Source organism: Mesoplodon mirus (assembly GCF_964341445.2).
Source record: "Mesoplodon mirus genome assembly, chromosome: 11".
NCBI classification, from domain to species: Eukaryota; Metazoa; Chordata; class Mammalia; order Artiodactyla; family Ziphiidae; genus Mesoplodon; species Mesoplodon mirus.
This window is the reverse complement of record NC_138987.1, coordinates 37,072,567-37,090,513: the sequence shown is the minus strand read 5'-3', so window position 1 is coordinate 37,090,513 and position 17,947 is coordinate 37,072,567. Positions and strand designations below refer to the sequence as shown.

At 44.0% G+C, this 17,947-nt stretch overlaps 1 protein-coding gene across 1 annotated transcript in view; it reads left to right on the top strand.

The window, feature by feature from the left end:
- Positions 1 to 4,712, top strand: part of ENTHD1 (ENTH domain containing 1) — a gene marked incomplete at both ends in the record, with an annotated part of 93,424 nt that extends 88,712 nt beyond the window's left edge. Inside the window, 1 exon segment of the mRNA XM_082636313.1 lies at positions 4,108 to 4,712. Coding sequence (XP_082492439.1) covers positions 4,108 to 4,712 — 605 coding nt within the window.
- Between the last annotated feature and the right edge of the window lie 13,235 nt (positions 4,713 to 17,947).

Below are 17,947 nucleotides of genomic sequence, written 5' to 3'. Positions count from 1 at the left end.
ACCCCCAACCACTGCTCCACCAGGGAAGCCCCCTCCTATCCCTTTTTGAATAAAGATTTGCATATCCATCAACCATTCCTTATATATCTTTATATAAGGAATGGTTGTCATATTCCCTCACCATCCTGGCTGCCTGCCTTCTCAATTTTATATCCAGAATTTAACATAATTCTCTAATACTGTAAAAATAATTATAATATAGTAGAATAGTGTGGACTTAGAGCTTAGTGGGTTAGATTATATGGTTTAACATCAGAGACTAGAATTTGAGTCTCATCTCTGCCCCTTTTTAGTCCTGTGATCTTGGGAAAGTTTCTTTGCCTCTTTGAGATTCCTTTGCCCATGTTTTAAATGGGGTTATAGGGACTTCGCTGGTGGTGCAGTGGTTAAGCATCCGCCTGCCAATCCAGGGGACACAGGTTCGAGCCCTGGTCCGGGAAGATCCCACGTGCCACAGAGCAGCTGAGCCCGTGTGCCACAACTGCCAAGCCTACACTCTGGAGTCCGAGAGCCACTACTACTGAGCCCACGTGCCACAACTCCTGAAGCCTGCATGCCTGGAGCCCATGCTCTGCAACAAGAGAAGCCACCGCAATGAGAAGCTTGTGCACTGCAGCAAGGAGTGGCCCCCGCTCACCGCAACTAGAGAAAGCCTGCGTGCAGCATGCAGCAACGAAGACCCAACATGCCAAAAATAAATTAAAAATAAATTTATTAAAAAATAAAATAAAATAAATGGGGTTATAAAACCTACTCCACATGTTGTTATTGGAGTGTGGTGCTAAATAAAGAGAATTAGAAAATAGCTATTTGAAAAGCAATTTAAATCCTTAGACTTTTCCTCCTTGCCAAACAGATGAACAATTGCCCTGAATATTCACCCACTCTCACAACCTCTGGCAGAAGTCTGGAGATTTGTTTTCTGGAGAAGGTAGGTGGAGGGTCTCTGAAATGAGAGATGCTAGGTAGAGTTGAGTGTGCAGGTCCTATAACAAACACTACAGGATTAAGTGACCATATGCAAACCAAATGCTGAATGCTGAGAACCCTGTCTCCTTTCCCTGCTAGACTCCCAGCACACTGGGAGCCAGATCTTTACCTTCTAGGCAGGAGAGAGAAACTGTTCTCACAAGAACCTATAACCCTCAGAGGAAAGAACCAAAGACACTGACATTAGTGGTTCCCGAACAGATGACCCACTCAAATGACTATACACTGAAGCTCAGTGTTGACAAGTCTCACACTCAGAGCTTCCAATCAACTCTGTAATTTTTCACTCTTAATCATAAGCAGACAGCAAGGTGTTCCAGACATCTGAAAGAAACTTCTAACATGGAACATTGAAACAAGGGATAAGAGAATATGTTGCACCCATGAAACAAAAACAGGGTGTTACAAAAAGAATTTCTGAGAACCCCCCAAAAATAGCTCTTGGAAGTTAAAAATATAATAGCAGAAATTAACAACTCAGTGGTAGGATTGAAAGCTAAAGTTGACAAAACTCTCTGAGGAAGTAGAGCACAAAGACAAAGGTAGGGAAGATGGGAGAGAAAATTAAGATTAGAGGACTAGTACAGGAGATCTAATACCTGGACCAGGTGGAGGTTCGGAAAAAGAATACAGAGAAGACAGAGAGGAGAAAATAAATTGTTAAAGCAGTAAAGAAAATTTTCTAAAGCTGAAGGAAATGGGTTCCTGATTAAAAGTCAGTTGACTTTCAGTTGACCTCAATGAAGTCACCCTTGGGGCACACAGAGAAGCCTCCAAACACGGCGGACAAAGAGGAAATTCTATGAAACTTCAGAGATAAAACCGTTACATACAGTTATACACAATGAATGGAATGACTCCCACTCCAGAGCAGAAACACTGGAAGCAAGAAGACAGTGGAATTTTGCCTTCACAATTCTGAAAGAAAGGATTTCTGGCCCAGAATTTTTTACCTAACCAAATATCATTAAGCCTAAAAGTAGAACGTGGACATTTTCAGACATGCGAGTTCTCAAAATTTTACTTCTCATGCATCCTTTTTCAGTGAACTACTGGAGAACGTGCTACTCCAGCATGAGAGTAGACCAAGAAAGAGAAAGATCTGGGATATAGAAAACAGGAGGATGGCGAAGGGACATGTCAGACGACAGCTGTGAGTGGACCTCAGAGTGTTGCTGTCTGACTCAGAACACAAATACGCTGAGGCTTTCGTCATTGGCATGCCCATTACCACATACCCTCTTTTTTTTTTGCATTACGTGGACCTCTCACTGTCGTGGCCTCTCCCGTTGCGGAGCATGGGCTCTGGACGCGCAGGCTCAGCGGCCATGGCTCACGGGCTCAGCCACTCCGCGGCATGTGGGATCTTCCCGGACCAGGGCACGAACCCGTGTACCCCGCATCGGCAGGCGGACTCGCAACCACTGCGCCACCAGGGAAGCCCACCACATACCCTCTTCTTAATCCAAGGATAGAATGTCTGGATAGGCCTGACCTAGATTCCTAAGTGTGCTTGTCCTATCTTGACCGTGTGTTAATGAAGTTCCTACTTTCCTTTTTGTGTCCTGCTGCTCAGGATCAGCATCAGCTGAGAATACAGCTGAGAATTTTGTGTCTCAGCATCATCTGAGAATACTCATTTCACCCCCCAAAAGTTTTGTGAATTCTTTCCTGAGAACTGGAGATAGGCCTCAGAGAGCTTTGAAGCAGAAAGTAGAAGCGGCCTGCCCTGGCCACATTTTTTACAGGAGGTCCAATTTAGTTTAGAAGGACATGAATATGTAAAATAAATAAAATTAATATAGAAAGATAAGTGCTAAACGGTAAGCATTAATTCCCCTCTTCTATGACTTACAGTGAATAAGTTTGTTTTGTTTTGTTTTTTAAGTAACAAGCCCAGAGTTAGTTACAAAGACTTTAGCACTGGAATTTGCCAATTTTTACCACCTAAGACATAAGTGAATGTAAATAGACATTCCAAGGAGACAAGAAAAAGTTCTGTGCCCAAGAAAGTTTGGAAAAACACTTGAATAAATTACAGGTGGCCCTTGAACAACATGGGTTTGAACTGCATGGGTCTACTTATACATGATTTTTTTCAATAAATGCCTAGTACAGTACTACAGGATCTGAGGTTGATTGAATCTGCTGATTCAGAACCTCGGATATGGAGGGCCAACTGTAAAGTTATACAGGGATTTTCAAATGTGCAGAGGACCAGCGCCCCTAACCCCCATGTTGTTCAAGGGTCAGCTGTACTGTCGATTTCTCAGAACCTTAAATATGCTAATGGATATTGTTAATCTCCTAATGGGAGGCACAGTATGCAATTGGCTAGTCTTGACTTTGAAGCCCTGTTCTCACAAAACATCTTTTTACATCTTAAGGAACACAGTGTTCCCCAGAACAGTTTGGGAAATAATGATTTAGAATGAAGTGTGAAAGAAGAGATTTAATATGATTTTGCCTGAAGGGAAGTTTAAAACGTTATCAAATTTTTAATTTTATGGAAAATAGGCTTAGAATGCTTTTTATTTTACTTACAGTTTCTTGGTGGAAAAAAAAATTATATACATATGCTGAAGTGTCCTGGATCTCAGATGGGTTGGACTCAGTCTTGACTATATTTGACCATTAAGAGAAAAAGACTAGTTTTATAACTGTGGGGTACTTGTAGTTGGTTGTTCATTTTGCCATAATATTTTCTGTCAAAAAAAAAATGAAGTAATCTTAAGTTACAGGTTTCTCACATTTTCTACTTTAAATGTCAACTTAAAATGCTGGCAGTGAGTAGAATACTGTGTAATACTTTACTTTTCTGTTCTCTCTGATAAGTGTAGTGTAAAAATATATTGGGCAAGGTTTGAGAATCAAGATGAATATTGATATTTCTATTTTAGTTTCATTTCCATGGAATTATTGATATATAACACATCTTTAGATTTTCTCTGTTTCCTGCTTTGGGTTTATTTGGGCTTATTATGAGTATTTAACATATAAAATTCTAAGTGATTTATTTAAGTTGAGACCAGATAGGATTTTACACTGTAAAATTATTTTAGCTCTTACTGTCATTTGTATGTTGCCTAATCTTTGTCTGTCATTTATACATTTTAGTTTCAACTGCCTCGGAGGGAGCATCCTCCTTTTCTCCTTTATCCATGTCACCTCCTGATTCAGCCTCTCCAGAGAAGTCTGTTCATCTCTCACCCCCAATTTTGGCCAGACCTTCCTTCTGGACTTTGTCCCATCAACAACCTTCTTCTGCCTCTGTTGAAGATAAAGATAAGACAGCCAGGGTTCATAACCCTTTTGCTCCTAGGGGCCCACTGTCCTCTGATGAAGAGGAAAATGACCACCTCAACCTACTGGAAATTCTTCCAGACAACTCTGATTCTGCCAAAAAGAAGACAAGTCCTATTTGTAGCAGTAATTGGGTAGCATTTTCCACCCAAAATGTAGACCATTTCACCTCTATGTCCTGTTCTAGTTTTCAGGCAACCAAAGACCTGCCTAGGGAGCCTGAAACAAACGATTCCACTAACGTTCTTCTAGGGGAGGTGAAAAATGCAGTAGTTAAATTACATGAAGATCTGAGCATGGTGATACGAGAACTTAATGTCATCAGTAGCCATCTGGTAAGCATGAGTGGGAATAGTCCACAAATAAACAAGTCTCTGCAGTTTCCCCAGTATTCTGAGGGGGGTTCACATCGAGTCTAACAATCTCAATAGCCATTTTTTTATAGAACTCATGTGGTGTCACTTCCCAAGGACTAAGAAATTAACCTTTTATAGATTCTCATTACTATGGCAAAAATAAGGTGGTTGGTTTGATTTTTCCTCGTCAGGTTTATTAAACAAGTATATTTCAAACCAATAAATTCATTTGGGTGGTTTATTTTTTACAGAGACAAAGAATCACCTTTGATAATATTTTCAGGTTTAGATATTAGTTCATTTGAAACTGAAGAGAATTTCATTCTTCCACGCTCTGTACTTAACCTCAAAATACATTGAGCACTAGTGAAAGTTGTGGTCAGACTTCAAACTGCAAATGACTATTCTAGAGCTTTTGGATAAATTGGTAGTAAGAAGCCCTTCATTTTCCATCTGTATGGAGATTCATTGTTAACAAACCTTTGCCTTGATTTAGGAGAACTGAGTCTGGAGTATACATTTCACATGTTCTCATGTCAAGTTTCAGGTTCTGCAAACCAAGGGCCAGATATCTTTCCCTTCTTACGAATGCCACTGTTGGTTGAGAGTTAAGTTGAGACAAGTAGGACATGGAACAGGTGGTTTGTTGTTAATGTATATTGCAAAGTGAATTTAAATGTGTACTCTTTTTCTTGTATTTTGGAAAATAAATTTGGTATTTTTCGTCTTACATGTATCTTTTTAATTCTTTAAGACTGCCTTTCATGTAGAAATGTCTCAATTATTTATAGGGAAAATGCTCTGGTTTTGGGATTACAGACCATTGTTTCTCAATCCTGCTGCAGATTAGAGTCACCAGAGGACTTCCCTGGCAGTCCAGTGGTTAAGACTGCGTGCTTCCACTGCAGGGGGAGTGGCCAGGGAACTAAGATTCCTCATGCCAAGCAGTGCAGCCAAAAAAAAAAAAAAGTGGTAGAGTCACCAGAGAAGTTTTTGTTTTATTTCATATTTATTTGAAAGAATAATGTAAAGGGCTCCATGTACCTGTCACTCAGTTTCAACAATTACTAACCAAAGGGTAAAATAATATCTGATAATTTTGAAGAAGTATGAGACATTTAAAAAGTATTCTAATGCCCTGGGTGCCACTCCCAAATCAAAACTGATTTTCATCATGCAAACTTGGTTAAGAACTAGAGGGGACTCTTAGTGCAGGGACATGGGATGAGACAGGTAAGCCAATCAGAAGGCTGTTGAAGTTAGCCAGGTAAGAGCTGATGTGGCTCAAACCAGGGTGAGCATAGTAAAGGAAAGTGAGAAGTAATTCGTTTAGGGATTTGCTGATGGGTTGGATAAAATATATCAGAGAAAGAGAGGAGTCAAAGATGAACACAAGGTATTGGACTAAGCAACTAAAATTCAGGATGAAGTTGCCATCAACTGAGATGAGGAAAGTTGAAGACAGAAAAAAAATTGAGGCATCCATTTTGTTAAATATCAGATGTCTATTAGATAACCAATTAAAGATATCAAGTAAACAGTTGGATATGAGAGTGAGTTTGAGAGGTCTAGATTGGAATGGAGGCTGAGAGTTAGTACTTGATTTTTATTTAGAGCTATGGGACTGGATGAAATCACCAAAGGAGTCAGTGTGATAGTGGAAAAGAGTCGAAGGCCTGAGCCCTGGGGCATTCTAACATGAGATCAGGAAGAAGTTGGGGAACCAATGAAGGAGCTGAGAGCCACCACTGAGGTAGGAACAAAAAAAATAGAGTGTGTAGTGTTTGGAATCCAAGAGGATTTTTCTATTCTTGGCCCTTTTGTCTTCCATATGCATTACAGAATCATCTTGTCAAGTTCTTTCCAAAGCCCTATTAATAGAGTTTGAACCAAGTTGCATTAAGTCTATTAATCAATTTGGGGGAATTTTTAAAAATTAATCTTCTAATCCATGAACATGGTATATCTCTATCTATGTCCATATAAATGTTCTCCTAATGTTTTTCGATAAGCTCATTATTTCCCCCACAGAGGGCTTCTATTTCTTTTTTAAAGACCTAATTCTTTGTTCTTGATATTTTTATGCTATTGTAAGTGCTACCATTTTGCTAATTTACCATTTTTAAATTTTAGAATAGTTTATAAAAATGTTCAGTGTACAGTTGTACATTGCACATCCATATAGCCTTTATTCAGATTCACCAATTTTTAACATGTTGCCATGTTTGCTTTATCTCCCTCTGTTGCTAAACACATGTATGTCTGTATACACATTATGTAGGTAGACACACACAAAAACATGTTTTGCTGAGCCCTTTGAAAGTAAGTTTCAGATATCATGACACTTCACAACAGAATACTTCAGCATACCTGTTGCATGAATCAGGGTAATTATTTCCCAACCTACCTTCCAGTTAACCAATTCTCTCTTCAGCTATGTCTAATCTGTTGTTAAATCTTCCCATTGGGTTTTTAATTGAGTTGTTCTATTTTTCATTTCTAGAATTCTACTTGGTTCTTTTAAAATCTGCTTTATGACTTTTCATAGGTCTGTGTTTCTTGCAGATATTTTCAAGCATATCTTTGTTACTAGGAATGGCATGCAAACTAGTATAGAATTCTTACTAGTAAGAATAGTAAGTAAACTAGAAAGTATTCTTGATAGGAACTATTAAGAATAGCTTAATACATGCATTTAAGGCTATAAATTTTCCTTTACACAGCTGCAATCCACAATTTTAAAAAATTGAGATATAATTCACATACCATAAAATTTACCCCTTTAAAGTGTACAATTTAATGGTTTTAGTTTATTCACAAGGTTCCATTATCCTATTCTAGAACATTTTTATTACCACAAAAAAGACATCCATACCTGTTAGTAACCACTCCTCATTTCCCCCTCCTCCAAGCCCCTGGCAACTACTAATCTACTTTTGTCTCCATGAATTTGCCTATTCTGAATATCCCATATAAATGGAATTATATAATACTTGGCTTTTTGTGTCTGGCTTCTTTCATTTAGCATAATGTTTTTTAGGTTCATCCATGTTGTAACATATATCAGTACTTCATTCCTTTTTATGGCTGAATACTGCTTTATATGGATATATACCACATTTTTTTTATCCATTCATCATGGACATTTGGGTTGTTTGCACTTTTTGTCTGTTATGAATTTGTGTGAACATGTGTTTTCATTTCTCTTGGTCATATACCTAGGAGTTGAATTGTTGGGTCATATAGTAATTCTTATGTTTAACTTTTTGAGGAATTGACAGACTATTTTCTGAAGTGGCTTCAGCATTGAACCACAAGTTTTGGTAGGTATTGATAATATTTTCATTGTCTTTTGGCTCAAAATATATTCTAATTCCTATCATGAAGAAATGTAGAAGTGTATTTCTTAATTTCCCAGCATATTGTACTCTCTGGTAATTCTAGCACCTAAGGTTTTTGCAGGTCTGTTTTTATTATCTATTGCCCTGCTGAGTTTTGCTCATGATGTTATGTTTCTCGTGTACCTGATTTTTTTAAAAAATAAATTTATTTATTTATTTATTTTTGGTGGCGTTGGGCCTTCGTTGCCACACACAGGCTTTCTCTAGTTGCAGAGAGAGGGGGCTACTCTTCATTGTGGTGTGCAGGCTTCTCATTGTGGTGGCTTCTCTTGTTGTGGAGCGCGGACTCTAGGCACGCAGGCTCAGTAGTTGCGGTTCGTGGGCTCTAGAGCGCACGCTCGGTAGTTGTGGCGCAAGGGCTTAGTTGCTCCGCGGCATGTGGGATCTTCCCAGACCAGGGCTCGAACCCATGTCCCCTGCATTGGCAGGTGGATTCTTAACCACTGTGCCACCAGGGAAGTCCCAACGTACCTGATTATTTTTGACTATGTGCTGGTCATGACACTTGAAAATTTATTTGTACAGTTAACACAAGAATTTGTTTTTTGCTTCTGCCAAGTGCCAGGTGCTATTGCACCGCCATACTGGTTAGGTAAATCAAGGTCATGGCTTGAAGTTTTCTAGAATACCCAGGTTAATCTCAGACTTAAATTCCTCATAAGAGATGATTCATTTCTAATTCATTCTCAATGCATAGCCATTGGGTTCCACTTCGCTGTAAGGAGTATCTCTTGTTAGATACCCCACCTTGTGTGCAGTAATTTCTGTTCCTATCACCTTTCAAGGCCATCAAAATGAAAGTTGGCATTTGTTGAACTCAACAAGTGCTCTTAGGGAAAAGTGGCTTATGTGCTCATTTGCCTGTTAGGTCTCTGTCTTTTTCAGTGCCTATTATTTATAAGACTCTGTACCAGGCCCTGGGGTTACAGTGCTGAGCAAAATCAGATATAGTTCCTGTCCTCACACAGCTTGAGTTCTAGAATTCTGGAGAAATTTGATAGATTAATCAAATTGTTTTTTAAAATGTGAGAGGCTAACAGTTCTGGGAATTTAGGATTTGACCTGGTGAAAGAATTCTTTAAGGAAATAACTTTTGAGCTGAAATATGAATTCCAGTGTTATTGAAATAAATGCCACTAATGACATGTTGGGCAAATAAACTTCTTTATGAAATAAAGCAGAGCATAAAGTAAGTATGAAATCTTAAGACATCTTCTCTTGGCTTTCTTCATGCATCTGGGAAATCCACCAATGGATTCTTAAGGGGTAGTAGGATACAATACCTCTTTTTTGTAGTGGCTATAGAATTTCTTAGTTGTACATTGCCAACAGTTGAGAAGAAGAAGTTTCCAGAGATAAAGCATTCTTCACTTCCCACCCCCATCACCAAAAAGTACTACGTCAGACATCTTGAAATTTACTCGTTTAGAGACCCCGCGAATAATTGAGGCAACAAAAACTATCCCTTTGAGAAACTACTTTACTTACTATGTGCTTGTTGCATGCACATAGTAACTTCAGAATTTTTTTTTTTTTTCGTGGTACGCAGGCCTCTCACCGCTGTGCCCTCTCCCGCTGCGGAGCACAAGCTCCGGACGCGCAGGCTCAGCAGCCATGGCTCACGGGCCCAGCCGCTCCGTGGCATGTGGGATCCTCCCGGACCAGGGCACGAACCCGCATCCCCTGCATCGGCAGGCGGACTCTCAACCACTGCGCCACCAGGGAAGCCCATAACTTCAGATTTTAACTAGGTTTTACATAGCTCATATATTTTAATTCAACCATTTGTTAATCAGCATAATTAACAAGCACTTATCTGAGTTTCTATTTAGCCAACTCCATTAAACAAATAGAACAAACTTGGCTTAAATTAGCAGTGGGTATATTCTGATTGACTTTGTAATTATCTCAGATTAAAAATACTTCATTAGATGTTATTCTCTTAAGCATTTTACTTGGAACTTGAGGATCTTATTATAAGGCAGTTATAAAAATATTTTACAGTTTACTTGCTGTCAAATTACTCATGTGTTCATTGTTTAAACATTTATTAATCACCCTTTATGAGTAGGCAGTTTGCTAGACATTGGGGATACAATGGTGAACAAGATAGATGCAGTCCTGTCTTCAGAGGGACGGTTTAATGGAGACAGACAGATAAGTGGGCAATTAAAGTGTAATGTGTAAGTCCTGTGAATTTGGGAAGCACAGGATGTTGTGGAAGAGCCTGGTAGAAAGCCACAACCAGCTCTGATCTGGGGGTCAGGGACTGCCTCCTGGGGGAAATGAAGTCCAAACGGAATTCTGAAGGATAAGAAGGATTTAGTAAAGCAAAGAGGGTTAGGGTAGAGAGGGAATTTTCTAGGCAGAGAGAACAGCATGTACAAAAGCTGGGAGCCAGAACTAGGAGAATTTGAGGATAGGACTGTGAACTGGTGGGTCAGAAATGTGAGCACTTTAGTTTCCCTTTAAGCGTCGACACAGTAGGTGATGGGTAGGTAGCACTTATAGACTAAATAACAGAAAAGGACCAAGTGACAAGGAAATGGATCGTATTGAAAATATAGTGTCATAGAAATGTGGGGGTCGAAGGGTTTCCAAAATCCATTCACAAACGGGTAAAAATAGCCTTTAAAAGGGGGTTTGGGAGACCTTGGTGACTCATCTCCTCACCAAATGAGTTTGTGGTGACAGTGGTTTGCTCCTGGCTGCCCAAGGAGCCCCTTCTTTCGTGTGCCTTCATTTCACAGAGAAAGGGAGCAGAAGACAACTTGGCACATCAGTTACACACTCAGTATCCTGGGGACTGTTGTTCTAGGTTTCACTGTAATAGAGTGGATTCTGAGATGTGATAAAAAAGGGTTGAGGCATGTGGAACTGAGGTATTTTAATTTCTTGCAGAACACCAAGTAATTTGGGGAGGCCAGCCATATTATCGTTATGCCAGAATACATGTGCCACCTTTTATCAGCAGGCAGGCTTAGAAAAGAGTCAATTGGCTCAGAAGAAACTAGGTGTTTGGTAATTTCAAATTGTCTTCTCACTGATGGTACAGAAAGTTCTCAAAGATATGGTAATTATTGCAGAATTATGGCTTTGGCCATTCATAGCTATTCAAACAGTAAAATTCCATTATAAAAGATGACAGTCTGTGTGTTCAGTTGTGCTGCAGTTGAGAACTTGTCCCCTATAGTGTTACTGCATCGTTCTTACGCCATAGAACAACGAAGCAAAATGCAAAAAGCAGTAGTTCTAGGACTTGGAGATTGATTAAAACTGGAGGATGCGAAATAGGAATGAATCAAGGATGAGCTCCAGAATTCTGGGGTGTGTGTGTGTGTATGTGTGTGTGTGTGTGTGTGTGCGCGCTTCAACAACAAGAATGGTTGACATTCATTGACTGCTAACAATGTTCTAAGCACTTTTTTTTTTTTTTTTTTTGTGGTACGCGGGCCTCTCACTGTTGTGGCCTCTCCCGTTGTGGAGCACAGCCTCTGGACGCGCAGGCTCAGCGGCCATGGCTCACGGGCCCAGCCGCTCCGTGGCATGTGGGATCCTCCCGGACCGGGGCACGAACCCGTGTCCCCTGCATCGGCAGGTGGACTCTCAACCACTGCGCCACCAGGGAAGCCCCCCATCACTTTTTTTTTTTTTCTTTTTCTTTTTTCGGCGGTATGTGGGCCTCTCACTGTTGTGGCCTCTCCCGTTGCGGAGCACAGGCTCCGGACGCGCAGGCTCAGCGGCCATGGCTCACGGGCCCAGCCACTCCGCGGCATGTGGGATCTTCCCGGACTGGGGAACGAACCCGTGTCCCCTGGATCGGCAGGCGGACTCTCAACCACTGCGCCACCAGGGAAGCCCTGGCCTTGTGCTTCCTAACGTTTGTGGGACACCTTACAGTTGGCAAAGCACTTGAATACATCTCTCTTTAGTCTCATGGCTCTTTGGAGAGCGAGGCAGAAGAGGGATTGGAGCCTCAGAGAGGCTGAGTCAATGGCTCAAGGTCACACAGCTCTGAGCAGTGGGCGGGACCCCTCCCCTGAGGTTTCTGATGCAGGAGGCAGCCTGTCCTGATACTAGCTGTGCCGCCTCCACTCCCTCTCCTGGCACAGGGAAGCATCAATTCTAATCAGTTGCCAAAAACTCAGTATGGAGTCTCTGCCCTTAAAATTGTCTTTTACATTCTTAATCTTGTAGATTAGCTTTGTTTAGCTTTGTTTAAGCCATTAACATATTTCATCATCTCTAATATATGGAAATTAGTATTTTCACGTGGCTCATTAATCTCCGCTCCTTCCCCTAAAAGCCAGAGCTGTTGATAACAATATTACACAAAGACCAGAATACCTCACATTCTTGAGATGAACTGGAAGGGGGCAGTGGTGATTATCCACCCTGAGTCTGCCTCGCCTAGATGACAATCTTTAAAAGGGTGAATTTCAATGACTAATCTGCTGAGGTTTGCAGCCACGCTCTGCTGTTTAACATGAGAAAATAAGCAGTATTCGACAGCTGCTCAGCCCATCACCATCACGGCATGGAAAAATACAGTAAATAGAGATGCTTTATATTCACAATCAATTGATTATTAAAATTCTGAATTTTAAAGAATTTTAAAATAATCTAGGGGGCAGGACAGGGTTGGGAGTGAGCGTGTGCCTTTCTGTGTTTTCTCTCTTCTGTGTCTGCAGCTGGCCCCTGCAGATCCGTCACCCGTCTGACTCCCTAGTCTACATGGGAAACGTGACAGGGTGAGAGCCGAGTCTTCACTGCAGCTCCCTTGGGATGGGGGTGGGAACTTCCAACGGGCATACAGGTGTCACCAGAGCCATCCAACAGGGGTCGAGCTGGTTTCACTGAGGCAGTGGCCTGTCCAACCTGAGGTCCAGAGCTGAGGGCTCCCACAAGAGAGGGGAAGCTGAGCCACCACCATCATCCCTGTATTAGGGTCCTAGGCCTCCTTGGCCACAAGCTTGGTGGCTTAAAATAACAGTAATATATCATCTCACCATTCTGGAAGCCAGGAGTCTGAGATAAAGGTGTGATCTGAGGGCAGCGAGGGGAAAATCTGTTCCAGGCCTCCCTCCCTCCCACCTACTGGTGGCGGCTGGCAAGCGTCGTGGTCGTCGGGGTTCCTTCGCTTGGAGACACCTCCCTCCAGCCCCTTTACATGGCGAACTCCCTGTGTCTCTTCACGTGTCTGCCCTGTGCGCATGTGTCTGTGTCCAAATTTCCCCTTTTTGTCAGGACACCATCATGTTGGATTAGAGCGCATCCTAATGACCTCATTTCAATCTGATGACCTCTGTAAAAAAAGACATTCTGAGGTACTGGGGGTTAAAACCCCAACATGTAATTTTTTAGGGGACACAATTCAGCCCGTCACAGTCCCCCTTTCCCACACACAGCCTCTCTTCTACTCACATGTGAACAAACATTTCAATAAAAGCAACCCCTTCCCCAGGCTCCCACCTAGCTCAATCCAGCCTCGCTCCCAAGAGAGTGCAGTGTGGCCGAGGCCAGCCCTCCTCAGGTTCCCTTTCAACCATTCGGAGGCTGTGCAGGCTCACAGGAGGCGGCAGGGTGAGAATCGCACTCGGGGATCGGACGGTGGGGATCTGAGTCCAGGCTCTGCCGTTCTGGTCTCTGCAGCCCTGGGCCTACTACTCAGCCTTCCCAAGCCTCTGTTCCTTCACCTGCATCATGAGTTAATAGCACCCACCTTGCCTGGTTATTGTGAGAATTACGCAAAAACATGTCTACAAGGTGCCTTGCACGTAGGAGATGCTCAGTAAATGTTAGCTCTCTCTTCCCATCTCCATGTTTCCCACACACCTCACACAGTCCTGGGATTTGGGGCTGACCTGACATTATTGTATAGTCAGTTCTGCAACAAATATGTGCTTTTCGAGCTGCATTTGTGGCTCAATTAGTTGGCAAGGAGAAGCATTTTTCAGTGCCTGGGTTTTCAGAATCCACCAAGGGGTACCAAGCCAACTGGTAGGCTGCCTTCTTTGAAAAAGACACAGGGCCAACGCCGTGCCTGGCAAAGATTGACTGTCGCAGTGTCTCTCCAAGTCCCATGTTGCGTGGGCCTTTGTGTCTGCCGTACATAAATCAATTGCCCTGTTACTGGGAGCCTGCATCCTGAGGAGGAGTATTCAGAAGAGAGCAGCTGCCCCGGAGCACGCGTCTCTCTGCTCAGGGGCCCCGGCTGACACTGGCTCCTCCGTCCTTGCCTCAGGCAGGTGAGGCTGTAACTGCTGCAAAATGACACTCATGGGAGTGCTGCCCCTTGCCGAGGTCACTGCCGTCTCGATTTTGCAGGTTCAGAAATGCTTGCTTTATTAGCTTTTCCAGAAGTGCTCAAGCCAGAGGAGACTGATTTGTAATAACCCAAATCAAAAGAGACTCTTTTATAAGCCGGATCATTCTTTGGTACCAGACTTCAAGTGTTTATTCATTCGTTTGTTTACTCATTCACTCATTCAACAAACACCGAAGGAAGGGCAGGCACTTTCCCATGTTGACTCATTTAATTCTTAAAATAATCCCAAGAGGTCTCATTATCCTTCCCTTTACAGACGGGGAAACTGAGGTTTGGAAAGATGAAGTCATTTCCCCAGATGCCTGCTCTTGTGGTGAACTCAGGATAGAGACATGAAAGAATATAGGGGGACCAAAGAGAAAAGCAGTGAGGAGACGAGGCTGGAGAGGCAGGTTGGGGCCTGATCATAAACCTGGGGGAGGGGGTGTCCATTGAAGAAACAATACACCAGCATCCTGGTGACCGTCAACCCAGAGAGGAGAAATCGTGTGTGGCCAGAATGCTTGCATGGATGCATGTGGGTTGCCCAGCATCCTCCCATCTCTTCATTAGGGTGTCTCCAGCTAACCACAGCTGTGCCCTCCCGCAGAAAGCGTTCCCTGATCAACATTCTTATAGCCAGTGTACTAATCAGGTCTCTAAGTTATGCTGTGGTCACAAACACCCCAGATTCTCGGTGGCTTATGACCACCACAGCTTATTTCTCTCTCAGGTTAAACCTCAGCTGCTGGTCAGCCGAGGCTCTGATCCACAGCATCTTCTTTTTGAGATCCAGGCTGAAGGAGCAGCCCCTCCCTGGGATGTGCTCTCACGGCAGAAGGGAAAGAACAATGGTGAAACCACACGATGATTTTAAAACTTCTGGCAAAAGTTACTAAGTAAGCCACCTGGCCAAGCCTGCTGTCCCTGGCAGGGGAGTAGGAACGCTTTCAAGTTAAGGCAGCAAATAATTGGCAACAGTAATATAATCTACTCGAACAGTTTATTTACATTTATGGTCTATTTTACAATATGGAAATCATAGCAGTTCCCTCTTAACAAGGCACTTACATAGATTAAATGAAATGCAATGTGTCTGGCAGCACAGTAAATTGTCAATTTACTTATAACTTTTTAGTGCCCAGCACAGTGCCTGGCACACAGTGGGTGCTCAAGAGTTACTTGTGGAACGTTATTCATCAATGAATAGTTACCAAGCACCTACTCTGTGCCAGGCACTATTGTAGGAAAGTTCTTGGGATCTAGTGGAGAACGAGACAGGCAAGGTTCCTGTTGTCATGGACCTTACAGCCCAGTTAGTGGGCACAGGCAATTATCAACTAAATCAGAATTCCAGAGAGTGGTAAGAGCTGTAAAGAAAATAAAACAGATTGACTGAAAACAGGCCAGAGAGTGAATGGCACTAATTAACACAGACCCCACCAAAGAGGTAACTTTGAGCTGAGACCTATATGATGAGAAGGAGCCAGCCATGAAAAGATACAAGGAACCAGCATCCTGAGCAGACGGAGGATAGCACAGACAAAGGCCCTGAGGCAGAGAGGAGCTTGACTGTTTAAGGAACAAGTAGAAGGTCAATCAGGCCAGGGTGTCCTGAGCCCAGGGGGCACCCACACAGAAGGCAGCTGGGGAAGAGGCAGGGGCCTCTGCCCCTTTCCTAGTGTCTTGCTTCCAGGATCGCCACAACCTAGCACAGTGCCTGGAGCACAGCCAGAGTCTCGGAAGGATCTATTTGAGAAAGAGAAACCATCAAGATGGGACAACAGCCACACTAGAGGCAGAACTCCTCCCCTGGAGGGGCTGTGGATGCTCTGCCTGTTCTTTCTTTCTGATTCTCCTTCTTGGTTCCTCATTGGCCCCTAGAAACTTCTCTCAGAGCAGCATCACCCCATGACACGTTACAATATCCAAAATTACAGCTTTCTGACGATGTAGAGATGGACTTCATTCTTATAAAAAACTCTCCCCAAATCACCGTGTGGGATGGGCCAAAGCGAATCCCATCCACTGCGATTTCTGCTGGCTCTGCCTCCAAACCGAGGCAGCCACTGACCTTGGCCTGGATTTCAGGGTGACTTTCATTTTGGGGGCCTGGGTCTCGCTACCCACAAACAGTGGAGTCACATAGTGTGCACGTCTAACTCCACCTCCATGCTTCATACTACGCCGGCTTGCAGAAGAGAAGGAGCCAGTAATTTAGGTTAACGCAGTGGACCCAGACCTCAGAATGAGCCGAAATAGGACACGAGACTCAACGGTTCCCTTGGTGCCCTGGTGCCTCTTGCTGTGAGAGCATCTTTCCTTCCGTGGTCCACAAGGTCCTAGTGTTTAAAGATCTGGGAGGTCTGAAGACACCTGACTCCTGTAAAGTGATGGTGTTTAGTGCCAGCATGGAGGATGCCTGGGCCAGGCCGGCCCGGTGCAAGCCAGGACGTCAGTCTCACAGGGAGGCCTTACCAGGGGTTCCAGTTGGGAGCGGGGTAAGGAGCCACCACATGGGCAATCCCACTGTCTGGGCTCATTTTAGAGCAAAGTCCTGAGCTGCTTGTGCAGGGATGGCACTGGAGGAGGCCTGTGTGCTTGGCTGGGAGTCAGAGGACCAGATTCTGGTCCTGGCTGGTCTCTGAGTCAGGTGACCTGGGCCCCAGCTCCCCATCTGTAAGATAAGGACCTTGGGGTGGATGGTCTCAGTGCCACCCCCCATCTCTGACATTCTCTGATCTTGCAGGGGGTGCTGCTGTGGGAATATGGAGCATTAAAGTGAATCCTTCTGGGGAGGGATAGTGGGCAGAGGCCACCTCTGGGTCCAAGAAGCCATGGAGGGGACGCCCATTGGACCCTCCCAAGTCAGACTGGAGGATCAGCTCCCACCAGGAAGGAATCGGCCTGTCCAGGAACCCCTTCAAGAGGGGCCATGCCCCTGGAACCAGGCTGATTCGGGCAGTCAGTCGACCTCCTGGTCCAGGGTGGCTCCTTGGCCAGCGGCCTCTTTAACATTGGATGTCCCAGAGACAACAAAGTGATGCCCCGTCAAGGTGAGCCGTCGTGGTGGAGCAGGGCCAGACCCCGGCCCAATTAGAAAGAGTCTCGAATCTCTGGTGGGGCTGTGGCACGGCCCCTCCTGCCAGAGGTCTCAAGGGGAGGTGGGTATTGGAGGCAGATGGGGGTGATGAGGGAGAGGCAGACCCACGAAGGCAGAAACGGCAACCTGAGGAGGCTGCAAGTCAGCTGAAGCACCCCAAGTCCAGGTTACCTAATGATGCAAAGAAGGCTGCAAGGGGGCAGAGCATGACTGAGCAGGCGGCCCAGGAGGGTGAGCCAAGGAAGATGGAAGCCCCAATGGGAAGCTGTGCCCAGGGCACCCCTGAGTGGACGCCATGCGGAGCTGTGACCGAGAACCTGGCAGAAGGGGTCCTGGGCGGGAACCAAGTTTTCCTGAGTGCCTGGCACAGGCGGGGCCGTGGACGAACCCATGCCAGGGACGGAGCTGTGACACGGACTAAATATCAACGTGAAGGTGACTCTTGGAGTCGTGGACCCACGTGGACCAGCCTCTGAATGGAGTCACA